General features: G+C 46.7%; 1 protein-coding gene across 4 annotated transcripts in view; it reads left to right on the top strand.

Moving 5' to 3' along the window:
- The window catches only part of TAF15 (TATA-box binding protein associated factor 15), a 589620-nt gene that overhangs the window by 64880 nt on the left and 496870 nt on the right, over positions 1-27870 (top strand). For 2 of the 4 annotated variants that reach the window (XM_078679625.1, XM_078679622.1), the window contains exon 1: positions 20466-20600. The exons of 1 other annotated variant lie outside the window; for it this stretch is intronic. In XM_078679625.1, coding sequence (XP_078535751.1) covers positions 20591-20600 — 10 coding nt within the window. In that variant the 5' untranslated portion in view covers positions 20466-20590. Of the gene's footprint in view, positions 1-20465; positions 20601-27870 lie in introns of those variants that run through there. One more of the 4 variants, XM_078679624.1, reaches the window with a different exon arrangement.

Raw genomic sequence — 27870 nt, 5'->3', positions numbered from 1 at the left:
CTTCCGCCTGAAAGCAGCAGCGGATAAATGGCTGAACCCCTCAACCAGTTCCAAAGAAGACATTATGGATAAGATATATTTGGAGCAATACCTAGAGGCACTGCCGTACGGGACCCAACGCTGGCTGCGACAGCATTCCAACCTAACCACCCAGCAAGCTATGGAGATGGCTACCACGTTCGTCCGGGCCCAGCCCCGCCTACAGCCCAGTGAACCAGAAAAGTCCCACAAGGCACTCCCTAGACCAGAACGCAGACCCAGAGCCCCTCCTGGATTGCCAAACCCCCGTTTCTTGAGTCCGGAGGCTCCTCCGTTCCGAGGACCGCAGTGTTTTGATTGCGGGACCTGGGGCCACATAGCCCGCTTCTGCCCACAGAAACGCCGTCAAGAAGAACCGATGGAAGTGGGATATATGCCAAAAGCTGTCCTGTACTCCGCCGAACTGGGAGGCGCATATCACGTGAGTGTGACCGTAAATGGGACTGTAATCCAGGCCCTGCTGGATTCAGGGTGTAAGCAGTCAGTCATGCGGGATGTTTATGTCATGCCTCCCCAGGTAATGCCCAACGACCAAGTGTACATAAAATGTGTCCATGGGGATGTGAAGGGGTATCCGGTGGCATACGTCCCCATAGACTTAGAAGACCGGGGTCCATTGGTAGTGAAAGTGGGGGTAATGAGTTCTCTACCGGAACCACTCATACTGGGTACCGACAATCCCCATTTCCTAGAACTGTTCGAAGACCAATTAAGGAAAAACAAATCCCAGAATAAAACCCCTGTCCCGGCTTTGCTGTCCCCTGACCCTTGGGAAAACGATAGGAGCTTCAAGTTCGCCCAAGCGAATGATTCCACTTTGCTCAATGCGTGGGAAAAGGCCCATGCGGAACAAGACATCCTCCCCGTGAGATACCCTAGATTCCTTATCAAAGACGACCTCTTGTATCGACAAGCTAAAGCAGACGACCCAATACAACTCCTGGTACCTACCTGCTTTCGCGAGCAAATCATGTTCTATGCCCATACACACTTACTGGCAGGACACACCGGCAGTGAGAAGACAACTCAGAATGTGTTCCGTAACTTCTACTGGCCGGGTATGTACCAAGATATAAAAAGCCACTGCCAGACGTGTGACATCTGTCAACGGAAAAACTCCCATCGACCAGCTGCAGTACCCCTACAACCCCTCCCCATTATAGGGACCCCGTTTGAGAGGGTCGGGATGGACCTGATTGGCCCTCTCCCCAAAACCCGGAAGGGGCATCAATACGCTCTGGTAATCGTGGACTATGCCACGCGATTTCCAGAGGCATTTCCCCTGAAAGCTCCCACCTCGAAAAATATCGCCGAGAAATTCCTAGAGTTATTCTCCAGGGTAGGGTTTCCCAAAGAAGTCCTAACGGACCAGGGCACCCCATTCATGTCCCGAGTCATGAAAGAAGTCTGTCAACTCCTGAACCTCCACCAGATCCGTACATCAGTGTATCACCCCCAGACCGACGGACTGGTGGAGAGGTACAATGGTACCCTGAAAACCCTGTTGAAGAAAATGCTCACTGTTAACGGGAATGAATGGGACCTCTTGTTGCCATTAGCATTATACGTCATACGAGGCCAAACGCAGAGCAGCTTAGGCTGTTCTTCTTTTGAGATGTTATATGGGCGACAACCCCGCAGCCTGCTGGAGATGACCCGAGAAGTATGGGAGAACGAAAGTGACGGTGACACAAGATCATTGCTGGAGTATAGCCAGAATCTACGGAATAAACTTGGGAAAATACGGGAGCTGGCCTTCACCCAACTGGAGTCCAGTCAACAGAGACAGCAGACCCACTACAATAAAGGAAAGAAGTGGCGACATCTGGCAGTAGGTGACTGGGCATTGGTGTTGTTGCCCTCGATGTCAAAAAGATTCCAGAATGAATGGCAAGGCCCATTTCGAGTCCTTGAGACGATCGGGAAAACTACTTATCGGTTACAAATGAGTAGGAAGAAAAACCAGGTGTTTCACATAAACCTCCTAAAAAAATGGTTGGGACCAGCCCCTCTGGTATCAGTGGTAACCCTCACGGAAAAAAACAATAATCAAAGTACCACACTGGACGAACTGGTGATAAGCGAGGAACTGTATGACAGAGAACAAGACGAACTACAAACCACTCTACGTCCCTACAAGAAGATCTTTTCAAACACCCCAGGGGCCACTACCCTAACCGAACATCGGATTGAAACCCCCGAGGGCGTCACAGTAAAACAAAGACCCTATAGAATACCAGCAGCCAAGAGAAACACGATAAGCAACGAAGTACAAGAGATGCTGAGGCTAGGGGTCATCCGGCCCTCACGCAGCGAATGGTCTTCACCCATCGTAATGGTGCCCAAGCCAGATGGTAGTAGCAGGTTCTGCATGGACTTTAGGGCCTTGAATGCAGTGTCATCCTTCGACGCCTACCCAATACCCCGCATTGATGAACTGATCGAGAAATTGGGAAACGCAAAATACATCAGTACCCTTGATTTAACTAAAGGGTACTGGCAGGTCCCTCTCAGAGAAGAAGATCGGAAGAAGACGGCCTTCGCCACTCCTGACGGACTCTATGAGTTTAACGTCCTTCCCTTTGGCCTCCACGGGGCTCCGGCCACTTTTCAAAGACTCATGAACGAAGTACTAAGAAACCATCAAGAATATAGCTCGGCCTACCTGGACGACATCATTATATTCAGTCCTTCTTGGGAAGAACACCTGACGCATCTACAAAACGTACTACAGCAACTGAGGGAAGCAGGGCTTCACGTCAATTCAAAGAAATCCAGAGTAGGCTTTCGAAAAGTCAAGTATCTGGGGTATGTACTGGGACATGGTGTCATTGAACCACAAATTGAGAAGGTCCGGGCAATTGCAGATACCCCTTTTCCCTCCAGTCAGAAGGAAATGAGAGCCTTCCTTGGCCTCGTAGGCTACTATCGAAGGTTTATCCCCTCCTTCTCGGATATACCCGCCCCCTTGACGGACACATTGAAGAACCACACCAAAAGCCAGGTTCTACTGAATCCAACGGTAGCCATGTGGAGCGCATTTCACACACTGAAGCGGGCCATCACGACCAGTCCCGTCCTTACCTCTCCGGATTTTAACAAGCCCTTTCTCCTACACACGGACGCGTCTGATTTCGGTATTGGGGCGGTGTTGTCCCAGGAATCCGAATCCGGCAGTGAGCGCCCCATACTGTACATCAGCCGCAAACTGTTCCCCAGGGAAGTTAAATACCCGACCATAGAGAAAGAGTGTTTAGCGATCAGGTGGGCTATAGACAAACTGAGATATTACCTGGAGGGGCATTCATTCATCCTCTATACTGATCACGCCCCGCTTACCTGGATGAGCCGAAACATCTCGAACAACCCGCGTGTCCTGCGGTGGTTCCTGGCCCTGCAACCCTTCCGGTTCCAGGTCCGTCACCGTAAGGGGAAGGACAACGCCAATGCGGACTACTTGTCACGGTATCCTCTCCCCGATCGGGAGAATCGTAGGGGGGAGGGATGTGACGAGGAGGACCCGGACCCGGGCCCTCCCGGCTTACCTTTACCTGTGTCCTCTTTTGTCACCCAGCACGCAGACGCCTGGAAACCCGTAACGGACTGGCCCCAAACGTCCCGGGAACCGGAGGAGCCGTGTTTCTTTAACTGGGCGGAGCTGGAGCCGGAGACCGCCCCCCAACAGGAGGTAAAGGTGCGCCCAAATCGATCCCAGGTGTGTTTTACACCCGGAGGGAGTGGAGCGTGGTGGCGTGAGCGAGGAGCAGAGTGGAGGAGAACCGAAGACGAGGACGAGACGTGTGAGCAGTGGAGGACGGGAGGCGAAGAAAGCAAGGAACATCGGCTGGAGGAGGCGTGTGAGCAGTGGAGGACGGGAGGCGAAGAAAGCAAGGAACATCGGCTGGAGGAGGCGTGTGAGCAGTGGAGGACGGAAGAGGACGCAAGCGAAGCACAGCAACGGCAGGAGGCGGGTGAGCAGAGGAGGAGACCGGGAGCGGACTGGAGAGCGGACCAGCGGAGAGAGGAGGCGTTAGAGGAACATCGGAGGACGGAGCCCAGTGACAACGGAGGCAGCGGACCACGGAACGGGGAAACCGAAGGGAGAAAGACCCGTGACGACCGCGACAATCCGGGAGGCCAACGAGGAGGCGCATCGCCCAGCCACACTTCACACGAAGTGTGGCTCGAGCAGGTACGGTCAAAGTTCACGGGGTGGGCGGGACGTAAGTGGGGTAAACCACCGTAAGACCAAGCAACCGACCCTCAGTGCACCGTTACCTTCCCTTCACTTCACCGGCACTTTGAGAACAACGAGCACGTGTGGTCCCTCACTTCCCTTCCCTGACAAACACCCCAAAACCGCGATCTAATAGTGGTTTCTTTATTTCTGTTTCTTTTGTGGTCGAATCTGGAACGAGAGACAAGACGGCGGAGGCAAGAACTACAACGCCCAGATGGCACCGGGAAAGTCGGAGACTGGGAACCGCCAAACAAGTTAAAGAGGACATTGACATTCCTTTGCCTTTCTATCGAGTACCAGTTCAAAAGAGGAGGCTCTATAAAATAATAAAACCCTCTTTGCCTCGCAACCCCGTATCAGTGAGTTTATTGGACAACCCACCCGAAAGCCCACACCATTGTTGCTCGCAATTTGGCAATTTATCACACCTGATTCTGATAGGTGTTTGGGACCCCCCGGCGCTCAGCAGCGCCTAGAAATTGTTTCTGCCCCTTCCCTACAGCTCCGGTCCCGCTCTCGGCCGAGTATTGACGCCGAGAGCGCTGGGCGCCGGTTTGGCGGCCATCTTGGGTCGGGCTAGGTAACTGAGGCCATTGACAGCGCTATATAAACAGACGGTCATGGGTCCGCGCAGCGGACGCGATCAGCGGACGCGCCGGATCTGCGCCGGAGTCGTGCCAGAGTCCTGCCCGTCTGCACCCGTCCGCACTCGACCGGGCTCTGGGCTGAGGGACTCTGGCACTCGCACCTGCTACTCCTCTGCGGACCTTCTTGCACTGAAATCTGACAGGTATACTCCATCTCCTACTATATGTACCACTCTCAAGGAAAATCATATACTGCACCCTCCTAGCGGAAAGAATTTAAACCGCTCAACCCCTCTAAAGTTAGCCACCCTCAACACCAGGTCATTACATAAACATCATCTGGAAATCTTCACTCTCTTACAGGACGAGACTATCGATATCCTAACACTCACTGAAACGTGGTTGAGCGATTGCTCTTCCCCGGATATCATTGCCGCCCTTCCCAGCGGATATGATATGATCTGGCACAATCGACCTGAGGGGACCCGAGGTGGGGGAGTAGCAACGATTTTCAAAAAGCAATTTATGGTAACCAAAATCCTAGCAGAGACTATAAATATCGTCGACCTACTAGGGATAAAAGTTACTTCGAATAACTCCTGTCTCATCATCCTAACAGTTTACTGTCCACCCCAAAGTACTCCCATGTTTAATGATCTCTTTATCCCCATTATTTCTGATCTATGCACACGTTATAAAAACATCTTGGTAACGGGTGACTTTAATATTCATTGGGATAAAAGTGATCAATCTCCGGCTGTCCAGACATTACAGACCACCATGACCGCCCTTGGATTAACACAACTTGTGGAAGCTCCAACCCACATAAAAGGCCATATCCTAGATCTCATTTGGTCCTCGATACCAAGAGCAGTCATCACAAGTATTTTACCTTGTATTTGGTCGGATCACCATCTTATCTCATACGATCTACTGCACAATATCCACCAGGCCAAACTACCGTTAAAAACAAAAAGAGTACGCCAATGGAAGAAAGTAACTTCTGAGACCTTAACCAAAGTCCTGCCCAAATACAAACAGAATTCCTCTATCCTCGTTGATAGCTCCGACTTAAACTCAAAGTATGGTGCAATAATAACCACCCTTGGGCAATCACTCGATGAGCTAGCCCCTGAAAAAACACAAAAAGTAAAAGGTGCAGAGAAAGGAGCCCCCTGCTTCACTGAAGGCTTACGTGTACAAAAAAGGAAACTTCGTTACCTTGAAAGATGTTGGAGGAAATCCAAAACGGATACCGACAGGGAATCATATAGACTACTGTTTCAATCATACAAAAAGCTCATTATATCAGCCAAGAAGGATTATTATGAGACACGCATCAATAAGGCTACCAACATCCAGAGAGAGACCTTCCAAATCCTGAAAGAGCTGAGTAAGAAGGAAGGAAAGGCTGATATTCTGATTGAGTGTGAGACCTTTCAGGGTTATTTCCTGGAAAAAGTAGCGACCATCTTGTCCGATATCAAGAAGGACAACCCAGTCTCCTATACCGAACTTCCTCCACACCCTCCATCCCCTGTCCTCACTAGTTTCCCTGAAATCGATTCCACCACTCTGAGACAACTTGTATTATCCACCAAATCAGGCTCCCCCGCCGATCCCTGCCCACCTGACATCCTTCGGCTGGCAATACCGCTCCTAGAAGATCAAATTTTAGACCTTCTAAATACCTCATTAGCCACTGGAACTTTACCATCTTCCTTCAAAGAGGCACGCGTCAGACCCCTGTTAAAGAAGCCCGGAGCAGATCCTACTAACCTGAAGAACTACAGGCCAATCTCCCAGCTGCCATTTCTGTCAAAGGTACTAGAACAGCATGTACTAAAATCACTGTCATCCCTCCTGGAATCTCACCATCTTCTCCAGGAGCGGCAAGCTGGTTTTCGTGCCCACCATAGCACAGAACTAGTAATGCTGTCGGTACTAGATGAGCTAAGATGCATGGCTGACGGTAAAAAGCCAAGCGCCCTGATTTTATTAGATCTCTCAGCGGCGTTTGATACCGTCAGCCATGCATTGCTCCTGGACAGACTGGCTAGGTGTGGGATAGGAGAGCAAGCCCTTAAATGGTTAACAGCTTTTTTGACAGGAAGGACGCAGAAGATCCAGTTGGCAGACCAGGTCTCAGATATGGGCATGCTGGCCTGTGGAGTCCCGCAGGGATCGGCACTCTCTCCGCTTTTATTTAACATGTACTTACAACCATTGATTGAATCCCTGGCAAATATGAATTGTAAAGTCTTCAACTACGCCGACGATACTCAGCTGTTGCTGAGTATCGATAATACTCCATCGGCTCAGTCCCTGGCCCAAGACATTCTACGATTTACAGTGAATTGGATGTCGTCCAATTTGCTGAAAATCAATCCAGATAAGACGGAAGTGCTTGTAGTTTCCACCACTACTTCCCCCTGGAATGATTTGTTTTGGCCACAAGAGTTAGGGCCTACCCCAAAGCCTTGCCCCAGTGTTAAGAGCCTCGGCATGAAAATCGACCAGGAACTCTCGATGGTCAACCAAGTATCCACCGTAGTTGGCTCCTGTACCAACTTGATCAGACAACTACGTAAACTCGCCCCCTTGCTCTCGAGAAATATGCTGCAAACCATCGTATCAGCCACCATAGTGTCTAGAATAGACTATGGCAACGCGCTGTACCTCGGCCTCCCAAAGAGTTCCATCAATCGTCTTCAGGTTATCATGAATGATGCAGCACGCTTGATCTTTGGATTGCCGAGGAGGTCTCATGCCTCCCCTCTGCTCTATAGGCTACACTGGCTGCCTATAGCGCAGAGAGTCGAATTCAAGAGTATGTGTATCTGTCACAAAGCAGTCCACGGACAGGCGCCAGCCTATGTAAAAGAAAGGCTCAAGCTATACGAACCAAAGCGCGCCCTGCGATCGTCCGGATCTTTTCTGTTATCCTGCCCACGCTTCAAGCTAACAACTAAAGGAGGCAGATCTTTTTCAGTTCAGGCCCCTACCACCTGGAATAAGTTACCAGAGGCGCTTCGCAGAGAACCCAACCTCCTCCACTTCAGGAAGTCCCTGAAAACCTTACTCTTCAAGGACGCTTTTCCATCTCAATAATCGGCTATTTAGATCAGACACCCACGTACTTTCATTCCATCTTTGTTGCTGTACTTGGTCAGTAGCGCTTTGAGACCTGTCGGTGATTTGGCGCGATACAAAACACAGTTACAATTACAATTACAATGGAGTTCCTAAAAAACTCCATAGAATTCCACTGAGTTCCATGTGCGAATGGAGTATTGCTCGGCCAATCAATCAATCAATCAGGGATTTGTGAAGCGCACTGCTCAACCACTATGGTCTCAAGGTGCTGGGGCAAGTGAGAAGGGTCGTGCAGTTGCATCTTGTCCAAAGAGGCAGGTCTTGAAGTTTTTCCTGTAGGCATGCAGAGTGGGGAAACGTCTGATGCTGACCGGAAGTTTGTTCCAGGTCTTTGTTAGGATGTAGGAGTAAGCTCTTCCCCCGGCTCTGTGGATGCGAAGGGTATCGGCAAGGGCAAGGTCTGCAGAACAGAGGCTTCTCTTGGGTGCGTAAAAGGGGACTTTTGTTGTGGTACTGGGGTCTGGTGTTTTGGAGGGAGGGATTTGTAGGCATGAGTGAGTAGCTTGAAAGTCATGCTTCTCGACTGGGTGCCAGTGGAGGTCTCAAACGTGCTGGGTGATGTGGTCTTGTCGAGGGATGCTCAGGACGAGTCTGACGGCGGTGTTCTGGATGGTCTGGGGTTTTCGGAGCAGGCTTTTGTTGGTTCCGGTATAGAGGGCATTTCCGAAGTCCAGTCTGCTGGTCATGAGTGTTTGGGTGACCGTCTTTCTGGATTAGGGGGATCCATATGACACTCTTGGGGAGGATGCGGAGGGTGTTGAAGCATGTGGAGAAGATGGTGTTTACCTTTCGGGTCATGGTGGGGGAAGAGACGAGTATGATGCCACGGTTTCAGGTGTGGTCCGTAGGTGTGGGATGGTTGCAGAGGGAGATAGGCCACCCGGTGTTGTCCGATGCGACAAGGTCGGTCCAAGGACGAGGACTTCTGTCTTCTCTGAATTGAGCTTCAGGCAGCTGCTGCTCATTCAGGAAGCAAAGTCTTTCATTCCTTCCTGGAAGCGGAGTCTGGTGGTGTTAGGTTCCTTTGTGAGGGACAGGATGAGCTGGGAGTCGTCGGAGTAGGATACTATGCTGAGTCTGTGCTGTCTGACAATGGTGGTGTGGGGTGCCATTTAGATATTGAAGAGGCTGGGGCTGAGCGATGATCCATTGGTTACTCAAAAGTAATGACTATGTGTTCAGAGAGGAAGGGCAGGAGTCTGATGCATTGGGTTCAGCCAGTGAGGAAAGAGCGGATCCAGGCAAAGGCGGTTCCCCGTAAGCCGTTGTTGTAGAGTCTGACAGTGAGTCTGCTGTGGGAGATGGCGATTCACCATACCTCTCTGGGCTCTAAGATTACCCTCTCCCCTCCAGGCTGCCTCTTTCTTTTTATAAGCTCAGTATCCGTCTAATTCATATTTGGCTGACCAGCTTCTGTCTGAAGGCCACGCTGCGCCAGTCAGTCAGTTTCCTGGTTGCTTACACCCTTTTTCCACCCCCGCATCGCCTACACCTCGCACAAGTCGCACAACCGTGTGGCCCCTGCCGGAACTCAAAGCGGACGAGGCGGCAGAGGAATGCTGGGAGGGAGCAAGAGTCAGAGAGACACCTGGGGCATGCTGGGAAAATAAGTACTGTTGCCGCTCAGATAGGTGACGTCCCAGAAAAAATTTGCTGGAGGGCACCAGACCTGGATGTAATCATGTAAATCATTGAGCCATACACTCTGCAGGTGTCCTGGGTCTTAATAGTCCAAACCCCCATTGTTGACATTCAAGAAAAACATGGGCATCACTTACTGCTACTGCCTCAAAGAGTTGCTCTTCTGCTCATAATTCCAGACCCTCTCCAGATATTTGTCACACGAGAGCTCATTCGTCTGACCCAGCCAGCCCTGCCCTATAGTTCATCCAGTCACATAGGATCAGGCCACAGTATTTATTTCATTGGATCATGGCGCCTGCTGCCCTCTCTTTCATGAATATATAGCCCCCCTCCTTCATGTATATAGATACAGAGAGTGATGCAAGCTCCTCCTCTGCTGTAAATCGCATCCCCACCCCCCTGGCTGTGGCTGAAGAGAGAGTGCAATGACTGTTTTTTTGGGGAGGGCCCGGCCGCCATTGGCCTGGAACCGCTGCTGTCCCCCTCCTCAGCCTGGTGAGGAGCAGGAGCCCTGTGCCCTATAATCTGAGCCTTTGCCGCCTCCACGTGGGTTCCTAATTGTAGAGTCTGAGCCGGAGCTTCCTAACTACATGTGATGAACGGGCTCACGTTGACAGACTGTGGCCTATTTACAGCTCTGCATAGCCCCCAGTAGCTGCTTTGGGAGAGGGTGTGGTCGTGTTAAAGCACTCTGGACGGGAGGCTGACATGGCGGAGGCATCGTTCCAACAGCAGCAGGTGCACTGCGTGGTCTGTTCATGACAAACTCTTCATTTCACGTCCTTAGGGTAGGAGTGGGTGCCATTAATACTTTGCTACGCAGCAGAGATTTTCCCAACTCCGTGCACCAAGCACAGCACGGATTGACAAAACTCAGCAGACTCAATCGGCGGAGCGGAGTTTACCGCCCGCTCTTAGATCAGATCCAAGAGTTTTACTTAAAGGTGGTTGCAAAATTAGCTTATGAGGCGAAACAGCCGTAGGGTCTTCATGGTAATGAGTAGTCTCCTCCTTTTCCATATCGCAAAATGAATGTTGCAATAAGAAACTGGAAGTGAGGTAGGTACAAACAAGATGTATTCTTTCCGTTACACAGGCCTTGTGTGAGACAGTGATGTTCAGCTTAGAATTTTTCCAGCGCGAACAACTGGAGCAGGCACGAGGGAGAAGCCACCATTATAAGCACGAACACGGGGCGGGTGGAACAAGCACATATTAATAATATACAATGCTTTTCAACAATAAGGTTATGTATGAATATAACAGGAGTCTCCCACCTGGATAAGGTCTGTTGGCTTGTATGCAACTAGCACCCCCATTTTGTGGGTGTTCCACGTTAACTTTTATTGTTTTGGAACGGATTAAAAGGTAGAAAAGGTTTGCAAGTTGTAATTATACTTCTTAAAAAAAAACGAGTGCCCATATAAATCTGGAATATAAGCGTTCTCCACAAATGTATCCAGTATGTTTCTGAAAAGTCGTAAATAAACATAGATATAAGTTGTAGATTAAAGTCAGGTTTATTCTTAACACCCTCACCATCAGCTGTCAAGCAGTAACTGAATACATAAGAATGCTCTTCATCTAAGCATTCTAAGTTCCATGAAACCAACCTAAGATAGACATAAAGAGCATACTACACATCCTCTTTCTTATATTAAGATTAAACTTACATGTGTAATACAAATGAAACAACAAAATAAGCAAGCATGAAAGTTACATTTCAGCACAAAAATATAGAAATAGAAATAGACACATAAATGAATGAAGAGATTATTAAGAGGTGTAATCACTGAGATAAGTTGGCACCTTCCTAACACGTGAACTTGTTCTTCTAGGAGATACCACTGTGCCACTAGTAGAGATGGTCCGACTGGCACAAACATCCATATCAGGATTGCATTTCTTTACAATTGCAACACGATTTAAATTCCATATTTTACCATTTTCCAACTTCACAGAATTATTGAAACATTTGATAACTTTCATGGGACAAGAGTATTTGGACCAGGACAAAGAACCAACAGGAGCCCTGACCTTAACTTCATCCCCAACTTCAACCCGCCCTTCTTGTACCCTTTTCCTTTCATCAAAACACTTCTTATTTTTCAGACGTAGTTCTATCTCTCTCATTCTCCATTCACCAATACTATTATCTTTTACCCCTTTTCCCCAGCACATCCAAGCCGGACTCAAACTGGTATTGGGAGTTCTTCCTTTAAACAGTTCAAATGGAGTTTTCTTGGTTGTCATCTGTGGTGAAAACCTATGCGCCAAAATAAATTTCTGCAATTCCGCCTTCCAATCTAACCCATTCACTCTTGAAAGCTGAAAGTTCTCCTTTATCACCCTATTAAACCTTTCCACAGTCCCATTCGTCTCTGGGTGATAAACAGAAGATCTTTTATGTCTAATGCCACAGGACAACAAAAAATCAGCCATCATACCAGAGCAAAACTGAGGACCATTATCAGATAAAAGGGACTTAGGAAAACCCTCCCTTTTAAAAATTTCCTTTAGAAAGTCAACAACGGAAGAAGAGGTTACCTCAGAAACAGAAGAAATCTCAACCCACCTTGAATAGAGATCAATCACCACTATCAAATAGGGAGTACGATGCTCACCTGAGAGCGGACCAACAATATCCATGGCAATGCCCTCCCAAGGTCCACATGGGAGATCACGACAAACCATGGGAGCAGTGCGAGATACTAAACTTTTATCGCTTACTTTACACTGCAAACATTCTCGCACCTCCCTTTCAATTTCCAAATCCATCCCTGGCCACCAAAAAGAACAACGAATCCTTTCTTTAGTTTTTACAATTCCCATATGACCTTGATGAGCCTCTTCAATCAACCTTTTCCTCAAAGAACTCGGAGGAATCAACTTAGAACCCCTTAAAAGAACACCATTCTCCACAGATAACTCATTCTTGACCAAATGCCACACCTTAGACAGACCTTTTTCAAAATCAGTATTGTTCGTTACAGAAGCAATCACACCAACGATCTCACAATCTTTTCTGCACTCTTCCAACCATTCCTCCTCAAGTATAACTCCAGAAGTAATTTCACAAACATTAACTGCACTTTCTCCATCCATTTCTTCATTAACCACCTCAAAAGAATCATCAACAAGACGTGAAAGACAATCAGCCGATACGTTCTCCACACCAGGTATATAATCAATTTCAAAACAAAATTCTTGTAAACCAATCACCCATCTTCTGATCTTTGAAGAAACATTATCCAAACCTTTCACCATGAAAATCTCCCTTAGTGGTTTATGATCAGAACAAACTTTAAACTCCTGACCCCACAGAACATTTCTGAACTTATTTAAAGCCCAGAATATGGCCAAAGCTTCTTTTTCAATAACCGAATAGTTCAGTTCTGCTCCTCTCAAACTTCTTGAGGCACAGGTAATAAGCTTCTCCTGTCCATTTCTTCTTTGTTTTAGAATTGCTCCCAAACCCTTTGAACTTGCATCAGTGATCACATAAGTCTCTTCAAAAGGAACAAAAGCTTTTAAATCAGGAGCTGCAACTAAATCACTCTTGATGTCCTCAAACTCACGTTGACAAACATCCGACCACTTGAATTCCTTATTTTTTCCCAAAAGATCCCTCAATCCCCTTGATTTACTAGCTACATTTCTGATGAACTTTCCATAATATTCCACCATTCCAAGAAAAGAAACAACCTCCTCCTTATTCCTTGGTGATGCCAGGTTACTTATTGTATCAACCAGCTCCTTCTTTGGTGAAATACCAACAGCAGATATGGTATGACCTAAGTAATTCACTTCAGGAACTGAAAACTTACATTTTCCAAATTTTAAAGTCAAACCTGCATTTTCTAACCTTTTTAGAACTGTTCTTAAAATCCTATCATGCTCCTATTGATTCACACCATAAATCAACAAATCATCCTGATAGCATTTCACCTTTCTTACACCCTTCAAAATGGATGCCATCACCCGTTGAAAAACCGACGCAGCAGACACAAGACCAAACGGCATTCTCTTATACTTGAAGGCCCCCATCGGAGTGATAAATGCCGTAAGATCCTGTGAATCCTGCGTCAATTCTATCTGATGATAAGCCTGTGTTAAATCAAGCGTCGTAAAAATCTTGGCATCACCCAAAGATGAAAGTAACTCGTCAATATTGGGTAATGGAAATTTATCCACCACAACCTCCTTATTGAGAGATCTCAAATCACAACAGAGTCTTATTTCTCCATTGGGCTTGTTTGCGACAACAATAGGAGCCAACCATTCAGTTGCCTCCACAGAAATAATTATATCTTGTTCCTGCAATTTTCTCAATTCCTGTTCAACTTTTTCCTGAATTGCTATTGGAATCCTTCTGACCTTAGCAACCAGAGGAACAGCATTCTTCTTTAACTTTATACAATGTTTATAGCCTTTAAGGCAACCCAAAACAGATTGAAAGAGTTTGGGAAACTCCTCCATAAAAGAGTTATCGCTTGACACAACTTCCTGAATTTGTATCTGAGGATTTGGATTGAGAATGACTCCCAACAAACGTTGATGTGGCCACCCAATTAAACAATCCCCCACTTTTGAAACATAAACCTTCCCAACTATAATTCTTTCCCTGAACTCAATAGAAGCATTAAAATATCCCATCATGCTTATAGGTGCACCACCATATCCTCCTGCACATACATCCATTTTGGTTAATTTGTTTCTATCCTTTAAACATCTCTCATAAAACTCTTTAGAAACAATTGTTATTCGTGCACAGGAATCACATTTCATTTCCAGATCAATTCCTTCAATCTTAACCAAATCAGTTGGATAATCCTTTTCTTCTTTATCCTTCACTTGACATATAATTTCCTTTATATCTTTGGTTACAATTTTCTTTTCCTTAGATTTACAAAACTTTACAAAATGCCCTTTTTTCCCACACCCATGACAGAGAAAACTCATGGCAGCACAGAACTTCGAATTCGCCTTATGGCCAGATTTTCCACATCTATAACAAGTTACAGCTGACGATGAAGCTTCCTCTTTGCCCTTCTCATATACCGAGGTCTTACTATCTTTCACCTCCTTGACCTGTGTTACATCCTCCTTCACTTCTAACTTTTCCACCTTTTCCTCAGACTTCCCTTTGTCATTTTTTAATTCATCGACACATTTGATCATGTGTTCAACCCTCTTGGCTATGCTTACCACCTCGTCAAGAGGTGGTTCATCTTTGAGCCATAATTCCTCTCTAATTTTATCTTCTCTGCATTTCAAAACTAGCTGATCCCTCAAACGTTCCTCGTTGGCAGGACCAAACTTACGAGTAGAAGATAATTTTCTCAAAGCAGTCAGATATTCCTCTACTGACTCCTCTTTACCTTGCTCCCTTCTTCCAAAATGATATCTTTCCATTATGGTACTAACACGAGGTAAGTAATGTTTGTCTAGTTGCAACAAACAGACCTCATACTCATCCAAACCTCTCTGTTCTTGATGTGACAAAGCGGGCAAATTTTCTAGAACCTCCTGCCCTTCCCCACCAAGGCAATGCATTAATAAAGATTATTTCCTCTCCGCACTTAAGTTAGCGCCACAAACTCTCGCATAGTGCGCAAAAATCTTTTTCCATTTGCTCCATTTCACCCTTGGCTCACCTGGATCACTCAAAAAGAACGGAGGTGTTGTTACATTCTGCATTCTTGTAATTTGTACCACTTAAATTACAGTGCACCACGTTTTATTTTAATTTTCCCTTCCAATTGCTATTAAGCCAATTTTATATTACTTATTTTCCTCTTACAGCTATTTATCATTGCCCCAAACTGCACTACCTTTGCTTACTTCTTCAGATCTATACAAAACTTGTTTTAAAAAAAAAAAAAAAATACGACAACTTTGTTTTCCCTTAGCAAGCTTCGTATACCTTACACACTAAGACTCTTGACATGACCTTACTTCCCCCATCAAAATGAACACGAGTTTAAAACCAACAATTGCAGAGTAGGAAGAAAATTAAATAAATATATATAACTACAGCAGGTTTTTTTTATACAACAACACTTTCCTCACTTGTTCTTATAAATCCATTAGTCTGCGTTGCATCGCGTAGTAAAACTTCCACGCATTTGAAAATAAACACTTTTAATTTCACGAAGAGATGAGACCTTTCTAAATTGAGGTTTCCTTTTTCAGCGCGAAGAGAAACTGCCGCTCCTGCTCTCCAAAGACTGACGCATGCCCTTTGAACTCGCGTCTGAAGTCTCACGATGAGTTATGTATTTTCTCGCCGATTCCCTTTCCACATTCCATCACGTCATCACAACAGAGAATACTCCGAGGAAGAAGGAGCTCACACCGCTGATTAACTGCTCAACGAGGAAGAAAAACGGTAACAGATTTCACCGTTTGTCACGCTTTGAAACCAACAGCAATTTATTTTTCAGGGTTACGCTGCTTTTCACTCTCTGATTTCCATTCCTTTCCAACCCATATTTTAAACACAGAGGTCACAATTCATTATTTCATAAACTGTCAAAATTATGAATCTCTCTTTATTACTTGCAGCCGCAGGGGATGGAATTTCACTTTTCCTCACGACAGAATTAATTTTTTTAACTTTTCATAAATCCTTCTGCACATTTCCTCTTGCTAATTAACTGCCGCTGGGGAAATCATTTAATCTCCCATTTAAATTTACTGCCGCTGGGGAAGCTCAAAGTTAGTATATGAAAAAAATTATACGTCAAAATATTCCTGCTTCTTTAGTTATTTAAATAATGTCAATCTTCATTCGAATTCCTACCAAAGTCAGAAAACAGCTTAAAAACGTGACAAATCACTTAGCTTGATGTTAGGGTGTTCTTTCTTTATTCTTCCAGTCAATTCCGTCCTCGTCGCCAATGAAAAGTCGTAAATAAACATAGATATAAATTGTAGATTAAAGTCAGGTTTATTCTTAACACCCTCACCATCAGCTGTCAAGCAGTAACTGAATACATAAGAATGCTCTTCATCTAAGCATTCTAAGTTCCATGAAACCAACCTAAGATAGACATAAAGAGCATACTACAGTTTCCTCTTTACCTTTGTCAGTACTTGGCTACCTAAGCCCTTAAGTATCCACTTTCTATGGCCAGGAGACCGAAGGGTGCAATGGTTGAAGAAGCTACGGCAAACAGATTCTCTGTTATGAAATAAAGGCGCCAATCTCGCTGATGCCCGCTGTACACATAGGGCATCTACTAAAACTTATATTTCTAACCAATCGCGTACCCTGCCACAACTGCAGCCTATGGGAGCAAGACTAGTGTTAGGTAATCAGAGGGAGCCTGCGCTGCCCCGAGGGAACGACTGAGGGCAAAACACGAAGAACATGATACTGTGATGAGCAGTTGTTACGATACCGCATAGCTATCAATCTTTGAGGGCTACTAGGCGCACAAGAGCTAGCTGACCTTTACACGTTTCCGTTGTATGAATACCAACGTCGGTGTATTCTAAACGCTCTTTTATAGTTCATAGACAGAGCTCAGGTTTTCTTGATTCAAATGCACTGGTCAGGTATTTTTGACGCAATACTACATTCAGTGTTCTTAGTAATTCTATGCTAGTTTAGTGATGTGTGGATGTTTTTAAACACTGGCAAAAAATCCAGAGTTCGTAAAGAAAATGGTTTCGACTGTATTGTTTACCAAATTAATGCCATTTAAAGATGGCCACCTCAATCGGGCCTTTCGTTGGTAAAATCTTCAATAGTTGTAGTCCTCTTATTGGGCTATTTCCCGCACAATTGGGCGACATTTTTTCCAATTGTGCGGGAAAAACCCATGCCTGGCGGGGGGATAATTATTGGGCTGCTATTAAACATGTGTGCGTTTTTTTCTGGCTTGGGCGGGCGCCGACCACGATGAGGCCGTGGCGTGCCCCTATCACTGTGGCCAGAAGGTCCGGTGACAAATGAGCGTGCAGCGCGCGCTGACATCAGAGCAGCACAATGCTTATGATTGGTGCAGGACCCAAGACCACACCCACACTCGTGTGAATTGTGTGAAGTGCTGTGCAGTGCAGCCAAGACACCGTGTCTCGTATCAAGAGAGCCGGGCTGGAAGTGGGAACACTGACAGCTGTCAGCATCATACTGTGCTCTGTCTACTGGTGCCAAGCCCATACTATTTCAGATCCCGGGGTGCACTCCTCACTGTGGGGAACGCGCTGACCCCCGCTGACTCCAGTATGCTCTACCTCGTGGGTTTGGGTCTGGGCGACGCTTCAGACATCACAGTGAAGGGGCTGGAGGTTATCAAGCAGTGCAGCCGGGTCTACCTGGAGTCCTACACATCCATCCTCACTGTGGGCAAGGAGGCTCTGGTAGGTCTTAGCACTAAACCTGATATCAGGAACAAAGGTTTTGCAAGTTGGCAGTTAGGTGCTACGTGTTCTACTGTCCTGTGAAGCACGCATAGGCGCTTTGTACCACCGAGCGCGGAATACAAGTAAACAGTATATTATCCCCACAATATATAAACACAATCAAACGTCCATTTCAATTTCAGATGTTTCTCAACATAAAACGTATACTCCCTTTAGGTAATGATTCTTTGTTTCTTACCACGTATCTGTTTTAAAAGTTAATGGAGCTCATTTTATTCTCGCCACACACCTCTCCATGTCCACGCACATCACTGTCTTCCTTCATGGAGGCGCACCTGTTGCATGTGCTGCATGCACTTCAACACAGAGCGCACCAGCTTTCTAGGTCCAGGGTGTGCTAGGGAAGAAGGGTGACCGGAAGTTATTTTTCCTTTCACTGTGCCTCCTGGCACGTTTAATTGTTGGGGAGTAACAATGTATTTTGCCACTTTGCCAAACAGTGTTATTTTTAACCCATTAGCAGTTAGATGCTCTGATTAGCATCTGAAAGGCTGTCTCTGTGCTCTGTCAATCTTGTAGCGCGCGAAAGGGCTACCAATGATTGACAGCCCTGCGCAGCACTGACTGTTCTTATCTTCTTGATCGTGGATGGGGGAGGCGGAGGAGGCGCGTGAGCCTGGCAATGGCAAGGATGGGCAGCCTGTCCAGGGGGTCACTGCGGCGACTGACGGGCCGCCTTGGTGCTGCATGCATGGTTCTGGCATAGGCCTTTGTGCACCCTCACCTTCATATGAGCCAACGAGGTCTTCTGGTGAGTGCAGCAATGCGCATGTTGTGGACCGAGACCTGCAATGTTTACCTAGATTCTGACAGTCATGCGTCACATATGTCAATATGCATACATATATCAGCATACATACGTACTCTGACATCTTCTGTAAATGCTTATCCTTGCCCCGTCTTTACAAACCTACACGGGTGTTGCTTCCATTGGTTTAGCAGGTGGAGTGGTGCCGGGGACAGAGGCCCGGGAGGGCTCACTGAACCCTGGCTGTTGTTGTATTTCACAGTTCAAGTTGCGGCCAAGGGGCAGATTTCCTTCCTTGACCTAAGACCTATAACACACTGGCAACCTCACAGGACATACACCTACCCGACATGCACATAACTATACTGAAAAAATGTAGCTCACAGGCATTTGTATAAACATTTTGTTATGTATGTTTCTTTAATAGCTCGTGAATGGAACATAGAGTGTGTAGTGTTTGAGGTTCCTTGTGGAACATTAGTGTGGATGCAGAGCGGTTGAGAGGGAGACATCGCTGACATCGCTTCCCTGGCTCTCACCTGTTATATTATATTCCTTAATAAATATATATATATCTACACTGCAATCCTGTTGATTCCTTCACTACACATTTACAGAGTGACTTACATAGCTGCATTCCTACAGCAACACATACGCGAGCATATACAAATGCTCACATTTACTTACATATATACACTGGCACACGTATACCCACTCAAACTCAAGCTTAACATAGACACAAATGCACAGCCATGCATTAATCAGACTTCATGAATAAAGCATACAAGCGCAGAAAAACATACCCAACTTAAAGACAGCCACTCCGAATAAAAGTATTGATACATAAATGTATGTGTAAAATTGTATGCTCGTACAATTATATGCTGATGGACGTGCGTGAAACATTGTACATGATTACATATGTAGTTATCCGATTCATTAAGCACTTATTCTAATTAATATGCTGGTGCGCCTCGGCTTTTGCCGCTTTGTGTGTCTACTCCTTTCGCTGAAATATATGCACATATGATGTCTATGTTCTTACCTCAAATGAGGTAACGTGGGTGACTGAAACATAGAATGATGACTTGAGTTCCAAAAATAATTTTGTTGGTGGCACGGCGTCAAGGCTAATGCTCATTCACGTCTGTCTGCCGTCATTGTAGAAACAACAAAGCTATTTTCATTGGCATGCATTCAAATCACGATGCGCGCCAGTTGTGTGGAACTGACAGTTTGCAGAGGGTTGGCTTTGATTTTTGCACACAAGAAAGTGTCACTCATAGTCGTTGAATGTCACTCATAATTACACTGAAATTATGAAAATGTCACACATAAGCAATCTGAAACCTTGTCAGCTATGCACTGTCACAGTGGTGACGGGTCATGAAAATGAGTAGCATTAACACAGGTACCCAGTTAAGCCCTTTCCACTATGCGTATATTGAATAGAATTTAGATTCATACTTTAAGTGGTTTATGGTGACTATTTCTGCATAATTTGAGAGTTGCAAGTTTAGGCTGGTTTTTGGGCTGAAACTGGTCTGATTGGGCTTATTTTGGGCTTATATTTGAGCGGCTTTGGGCTTGGGACTGGTCTAAAAATCTGGCAACACTGGTATCATTACGTAATAGCGTCAGCTCCTTCCACTGTCAGTCAGTCTCTCCTGCGCCGAGCTCTTGTTTACTTGTTCAGCGAAAGTGAAGTTCGGGTGTTTGGCGGCGACGAAAGTCTGCTCAGCCATGTCTACGGGTAGGTGCGAAGTGACCGCAGGTGGAAAGCATACGTTCCTAGTGCTCGCCGCCGACACAGTGAGGGTGTAGGGTGTTCTTCAAAATGGCGCCCACGAGAGGAGAGCCTTGGCTCAGTGCGTTTTCTAGAGCTCCGCTATGCGTTATTTCCTTCTGCTGCGGTGCACGTCCTTGTGTTGATGAGTTGCCTCATATATATAAATATATAATATTCAATGCCTTTTTTGCTTATATTGCGAATAGATGTGGCCCACCACCTATTTTAGATCAACTAGTACTAATGCTCGTTAATTGACTTAAGAGTTATGCTGTGTACTTACTGGTTTATAGAGTCCATGATCTTGTGACTTTACAAAGGTAACATTTCTGCAAATAGTCACAAGTTAAAGGTGGGCGAGGCCAACAAATTAAGAGGGCGAACGTAAACAAAAAGTTCGGGCTAAACAAAAAGCTCGGGCTTGGCTCTGGAGTCCGTGCAAGAGCTGAGCCCTTGTAACTGTTTTAATGGAAATCATGCAACAAACATGACATCAAATATATTAAAGTGTCTTCAAATTTTAACAAGCATTTGTTATGCAATAGGTCTCGCATTTGCGTGAGTTTGAGCTATTGGCATTTTAAATGACAATGCCTTTTATTTATCTGTTTCGATAATTAACACATGAATAAAAGGCATTGTCATTTACAATGCCAATAGCTCAAACTCTTGTAAATGCAAGACTTATTTCATTAAAAAAAAAGTGGTCGCCATTGTCCTGGGCTGCTCGAAATGCACGAAAACATGTTGTGCCTCCAACTAAGACATACTGTGAAACAACAGAAGTAAAAGGGCCAGTCCTCATGGTAAGTTCCAAATGAAGACAAGGTGGTACTAAGGAAGGACTAACAAGTCTACTAACAAGTCAGAAACCACCATTTCCGAAGGACAATGACATACGCCAATGAAAATATGGGCGGAGCTTTAAGTCCATACTCAAATACAGCATGCTTGCAGAGCAACATTATAGCCTATTAAATTAAACATTATGTTTCAGCTTGTGTTCTAAACTCGGATACTTGAAGGCGCTTTCGTATGCTGTAAGGAAGAAAGAGGATCAAGGGAATAAAATATTTAATTAAAATCACACAACTTGGTTAAGCAGGGGAGCCAATATTAATCACATGTTTTCTGGTTCCACTTTGTTCAAAGTAGCCCTAGATGAGTATTTATTTGTATTATTTTTTTTTACGTCAAATGTTAATTATTTGCTTTGGACTCTGTGCATAAGGGTATAGCGATGGAGGAAGGCAATTAAAAGCTTGGCTCCTTTTGGGCTCAAGGTTAAAGCAGTACCTCGAGCTAATCCCGATATCTGGCTTGAGCTTCCAGTGTCTCGCCCACTGTGTGTCGCAAGATATCTTTATTGTGAGTTTAGCTCAGTGCGCATGATCACCCCTTTGATTCTTTGCCATCTTGTGTATCGTAGCCCCTACCCTCACTCATGTCAATAGACAGAATATTATTTATATTTCTTAAAATGTTTTATTCAAGTTTCACTTCTAAAAGAGCAATCACATACACAGAATATTATATAATGCATAAATGTGAAGTTTTCTTTTTTTACTAGTTGTGCCTAATCATTTTCATATTCAACCATACAACGCAACAAATATACAGTCTTGTTGCTGGTGAGAGCACTTCCATGTTTTGATTCCAGCCATAAAAGTATCATCAGGCTGCTTCATTATTTGTTTATAGGGTTGATTTCAAACATCTTCAAAAGTACTTACACACTTAGGTCCCTCCCCTTCTGCATTATCCAGCCAGTAGTATTGGTATCTGATACATTTTAGTTAACATTTTGGTACATATCAAGATGTAAGCTCGTATATCTCTGATAACACTGGGTGAAATACAATTATACAATGAAATGTGCATAATATACAGATAGCAGCCATTATCATGAGTGCCCTTTCTTCCTCTTGGGTGGTTTGTCAGATTTAAGTTTTATAGCCTTGAGTGTCGGCTCAAATGTGAGTTAAGGCCTGGGCATGCTTTACACCTTAAGCAAGTTTGCATCCTGTTCAGCCCTGGCAAATTTATACAAGTATACTTTCCATCTCCCTAGATCAGGAGCCCACGGCAACCTCCAATTCATCCCTCTATCGTTTTGTCAAAGCCAGGCTTATAAATTTGGTTTTGGATCTGTTAACTCTTGTCCGAACATAAGCCCAAGGAAACATACACCTACTTATATAGATAAGTATTTACTTCCATATGTACCGCTCTACATTCCAATATCTTTACCTCTTACCTTGCCCCATAGCTTCTCTTCGTGTTGTTTTTCACTGAACAACATAAACCGAATCGCAGTGGTAGCGCGGACGTTTCCATCAAAGAGATCAGCTCGGGCGCGGTAGACCTGGACTCCTAGATAACGAAAAGGATCGGTGCACCAGGCCACTGGTGCCCCTCCAAGTCTGCAGCCCGGATCTGAGATGTCCCCTAAGAAAGGGGAGAGTATAGACTTAGTCAGGTTGACCCGCTGCCCAGAAGCATGCGAAAAAAGACTAAGGGCTCGGTCGAGGGAGGGAGGGATATCATGAAGATCTCTGGCGTATATTAATAAGTCATCTGTGTAAAGCGAAATGGTATGTACGCCATCGCCTAGCTCAATCCCCTTATCTACGTGAGTGCCGATGTGAGCCGCCAGCGGCTCCACTGCTAACGCAAATAGTAACAGGGACAACGGGTACCCCTGCCGTGTCCCTCGCCGTACTTGAACCGGATCTGAGAGATATGGGCCTGTCCGAACCCGAACTGATGGATTACAGTATAACAGCCGTACTAAGCCGAGGAAGCAGGGACCAATCACGAAGCGGGTCAGGGCCGGAAAGAGGAAATTCCAGGCCAGCGAATCAAAGGCCTTCTCTAGGTCTAATATCATGCAACCAGAACGGGGCCAGACAGTTGGGGCATATTCCGCCACACGGAAGTAGTGGCGTAAGTTCAGGGCCGTGCTACGCTGTGGGACGAATCCATTCTGGTCAGAATGTACCAGATCACGGACTAGCAAGGCTAACCGATTGGCAAGAACCTTCGCCAGGATCTTATAATCCGAGTTCAAGATAGCAATCGGTTGGTAGGAGCCAGGAGATGCGGGGTCCTTACCAGGTTTCAACAAAGACACCACATTAGCCGTTCACATAGATGGAGGCAGAGTCCCCTCCGAGATTGCCACTAGGAACACTGAGTGTAATTGCGGTACCAAATGTTGAACATAAGTTTTGAAAAACTCAGTTGGGAGTCCGTCCGGTCCTGGAGTCTTACCCGAGGACAAGGCACGCAAGGCGTCCCGTAATTCGTCATCTGTTATAGGAGTGTCCAGATCCAGGGTCTGATCTAATGATAGAGTAGGTAACTCCACTGTGTACAGAAAGGAGCTCACATCATGAGCATTACTTGTCAGGGCAGTGTCGTATAGGTGTGTATAATGGTCAGTCATCAGCGCGTGAATGTCTCCCTGAGTGTTGTGTTCTTGACCGAGGTCATCAAGGAGGAAATGTATGGGTCACTGGGGGTGTGTCTGTCTAATCAGGTAGGCTAGTAGTCTCCTGGTTTTGTCTGCGACTGAGTGAAAACGGATCAAATGTGCCAAATAGTTATGGCAGCGTAGGCAGTCTGAGTGTCTCTCGTTCGGGATGGGCAGTGTTGAGGCGTTGCTGTGTGCCGGGTCGGTGACGACCTGCGACTCGAGCTGAAGTAACCAGACCGCAATGCAGGTGAGGGAGGTGTCTAATTGCCTACGAATGCTCCAAATCTGGCCCAAGCAATGGCTCCAAATCACCACTTTAAAGGCGTCCCATTCAGTGAGGATTCGAGTCTGTGGAACAGGTGTAAAGTGCAAAATAGGTGGCCACTGCGGACTCCAGTGAGCTTCGGAAGAGGGGGTCTTCCAAGGCTGCAGTTTGTAGGTGCCAGGTCGGAGCCGGAGGAGACGCTCCCCAGGCCAGGTGTATCAGCAAGGGATTATGATCGGAGTGTGTCCGACCAAGATAATCCGTCGCTTGTATCAAAGGGAGGAGGGATGCGGATGCGAGTATGCGGTCAAGTCGCACATGTAGCTTATGGACTGGGGAATAGAAGGAGTATACTCTGGAGTGAGGGTGTCGCTCCCGCCAAACATTTGAGAGGGCCCAATTACCTATCCATGCTTTTAAGAGGCGAGCACTGGAGGAGGCTGCAGTACTAGTGAGAGGGGAAAGGAACGATCAAAGGAGACGTCAAGCACTGCGTTAAAATCCCCCCCAGGAACCCCTGAGAGGTCACTCGGGAAGGTGCCCTGGGCAACATTGGGGGCGTATAGGGAATCCAGTAAAATCGGTTGTCCATTCAGTCTGCCACTTATCAGGACGTTCCCCCTGCCCCATTGGATCTGTCAGAACCTCCTTTTCTTCCCATGGGACCCCTGCCTTAACCCAGATCACGGCCCCTCTAGCCATGGACGACAAATGAGTGCTTTATATATGGCCGCGCAGACGGGCAGCTTCCAAGGCTGTCAGATGTGTCTCTTGTAAAAATGCAATACTCGTCTTGTGACGCTGTAGATAGGCATAGATGACGTATCGCTTGGAGGGTGTCTGGATGCCCTTGACATTCCAAGTGAGGACGTTAAGGTCCGTCATCAAGGCGGTTAAGATTAATGTGCCCAGTCCGGGTGATGTGGGGACACGCCGTGCGGGGGGCTCCCTTGGATGGGGAGGGTGAGAAGGTGGCAGTTCTGCAGGGCTAGTGACTCAAACGGGGAGAAAAGTAATAGGGTGTAGACTTCTGTAACCTCTTAACTGGAAAGTAGCGGTACCCCAACGTGAGGAACTATCCAAACAATCACGCCAACTCATGGCTATGGATCTGTCATCATTGTTTGTCTGTGGGGGGGAAAGGCAGAGTGTGACCAACAAATGAAATGAGACAGCGCAAAGCCCATCCCCATCGTAGTAAAACAGAATATGGGACATCACAGCAAAAACTAAGGTGTCCTTACGTGCATACCGGTCACAAGTCAGTATACTGGCAGGATTTCGAGGGAGAGAAGGGGACCTGTGGAGGGAAGCAAGCAAGGCATAATTTGGCCCTTTCAAAATACCTCTAAGAAAGCATGTGGATAAGAAGGGAGGAAAGAGAGAGAGGAGGCATTGCACAAAAGGCAATTAACAAACAGGCTTGTCTAGGATCCGTATAGTAGTCTGTCCTTGATGTAGATTAAATATCAGATATTGTCATCCGCCGTTTGTGGGGTGACACCTTGAAGTGGGGGGGAATCTGCATCTAAGGACCATTCCGGCGTGGATCCGGGGGCTCCGGTTCTGGGTGGAGAGGTAGCAGAGCCGGCCGGAGATGGAGATCTGGAGGGCCCCCTGACGTTCCAATCTGCTTTGGTCAGGACTGGGGTTTGAAACACTGCATGTACCGTGGTCTTGGCCCTGCACCCTCTACGTCGCCTTCCACAAGGACTGTCGCGGAGCCGGGACTCATCAGATGATTTGGGCGCCAATGCTAGACCAAGTTCCTCAAGCCAATCCCAAGCCTCAGCAGGGGAGTCAAAGTACTTTGTAAAGCAATCCTTAATAATTTGCAAGCGGGCCGGGAAGAGCAGGGAGTAGTGAAGGTCCAGGTCGCGGAGCTGTTTTTTGGCGGTGTGAGGAGGGATTCACCGGCGTAGAGCCAATGAGGACTCTCCCCTTCAGACACCTGCGCCCCTCTCCCGACGGCACCCACAAAATCCCGCAGTAAAACGACATCCATACCGCTATCCTGTATCTCCACAGAGAGACGCTGACGGGAACCCGGAAGGGGGCAGAGAATACCCCGGAAGTTCTTTTCCTCCACCAATGAAAAGAGGAGACGACGGGAAAGGTGGTGGTCAGACCGGTGGCGTGGAACCAGGAGGAAGGACGTCGGGAGTACGAAGCAGAGAAGACGGACCATGTAGCGGCGCACCCTTAAAGACCAAAGGAGCGGCGACCGGACGAGCGTTGGTTGGAGGAGTGGTGGAGTCCTTCGGAGGATGCTGTAGAGCGGCCAGCAGAACCGGTGAGTAACAGCTTCCCACGGGAAGAAAGGGGGGGAACGAGGGAGGCAGGTGGGGAACCAGGGGTTCCTTTAGGATTGTGGGTTTGTTTTTTTCTTTCCTCATTTAAGAGAGCAGGGTCCTCGTTTCTGGTCGCATGTAGCGGCCCCTGTCAAACCAGTGAGCGCAAACCCGAGCATTTTGTAGGGTGCTCTGGTGTTTTTCCTGTCTCTTAAATTAAGGGCCAATAAACGGACAAGTGATTACCGTGTAGCACTGATGCACTGAATGTGCAACTTCTGTTTTGGTTGTTTTGAAATAGAACGGTCCCATTTAACTTCTCCTAACCCCTTCCCTCCCCTTCACCTAGTCCCTTTTCTAGGGACTTCTTACCGATTGCTGCTGTCACCATCTACCCTGAGCAGGACATTCTGTGAACACTTTAAGGTGTGGTGACGGGTGTAACTTCTTGAAATAACCCAAGATATAGTATTCCGACGGCTCTTCTTTCCCTCTCTTATGAGCCTCTAGGGAGACCCCCGTGATTCAGAAGACGAGGAGCACATGACATCGCCCTCTACCTCTCCATCCAGCTCAACGAGTACACCATCAGAAGGATAACCTGAAGAAAACCCTCTTGAATCCCAAACCGTTGTTACTTTTGGCAATAAAAACAGATCTTTTGGCAAATACTTCCAGCCTCCTCGCTTGTATATCAAACCTGCGCTCTCACAGACGGCAGTGAACGTGGTCCGCCTCCTTTGCATCTGAGCCGTGTAATCGGGCAAGAGAGAAACTGTGACGTTTTGGACCTTCGGGCCTGGATGTTTGCCTAGCTCCCGTAGTATGGCGTTTCTGTCCCTAAAGTTCATGAATCGGAATAGGAAGGGGCGAGGGCGCGCCCCAGGAGGGGGCCTGCGAGCAGGTATGCGGTGGGCTCGCTCCACCACAAAGTGCGGGGAGAGTGTTCCGGGGGGGCATGAGCTCCTTCAACCAGGTCTCCGTGAAGGTCTCCGGGGCTTGTCCCTCCGCCCCTTCTGGAAGATTGACAACGCGTACATTGTTGTGGCGAGAGCGGCCCTCCGCATCATCCACCTTGTCCTCCGGGGTGCAAACTCGATCCAACAGATCTTGGAGTGCGGAAGAGCAATTCTGAGACTGGGGCCGGAGATCCGCCAGCGTGGTTTCCGCGTCACGAAGCTGGTCTGAAAGTTTGTGGTG

This window comes from Lissotriton helveticus, chromosome 3_1 (assembly GCF_964261635.1).
Source record: "Lissotriton helveticus chromosome 3_1, aLisHel1.1, whole genome shotgun sequence".
Lineage (NCBI taxonomy): Eukaryota > Metazoa > Chordata > Amphibia > Caudata > Salamandridae > Lissotriton > Lissotriton helveticus.
Note: the sequence above shows the minus strand (reverse complement) of the source record. Positions and strands in the feature narration are given on the sequence as shown.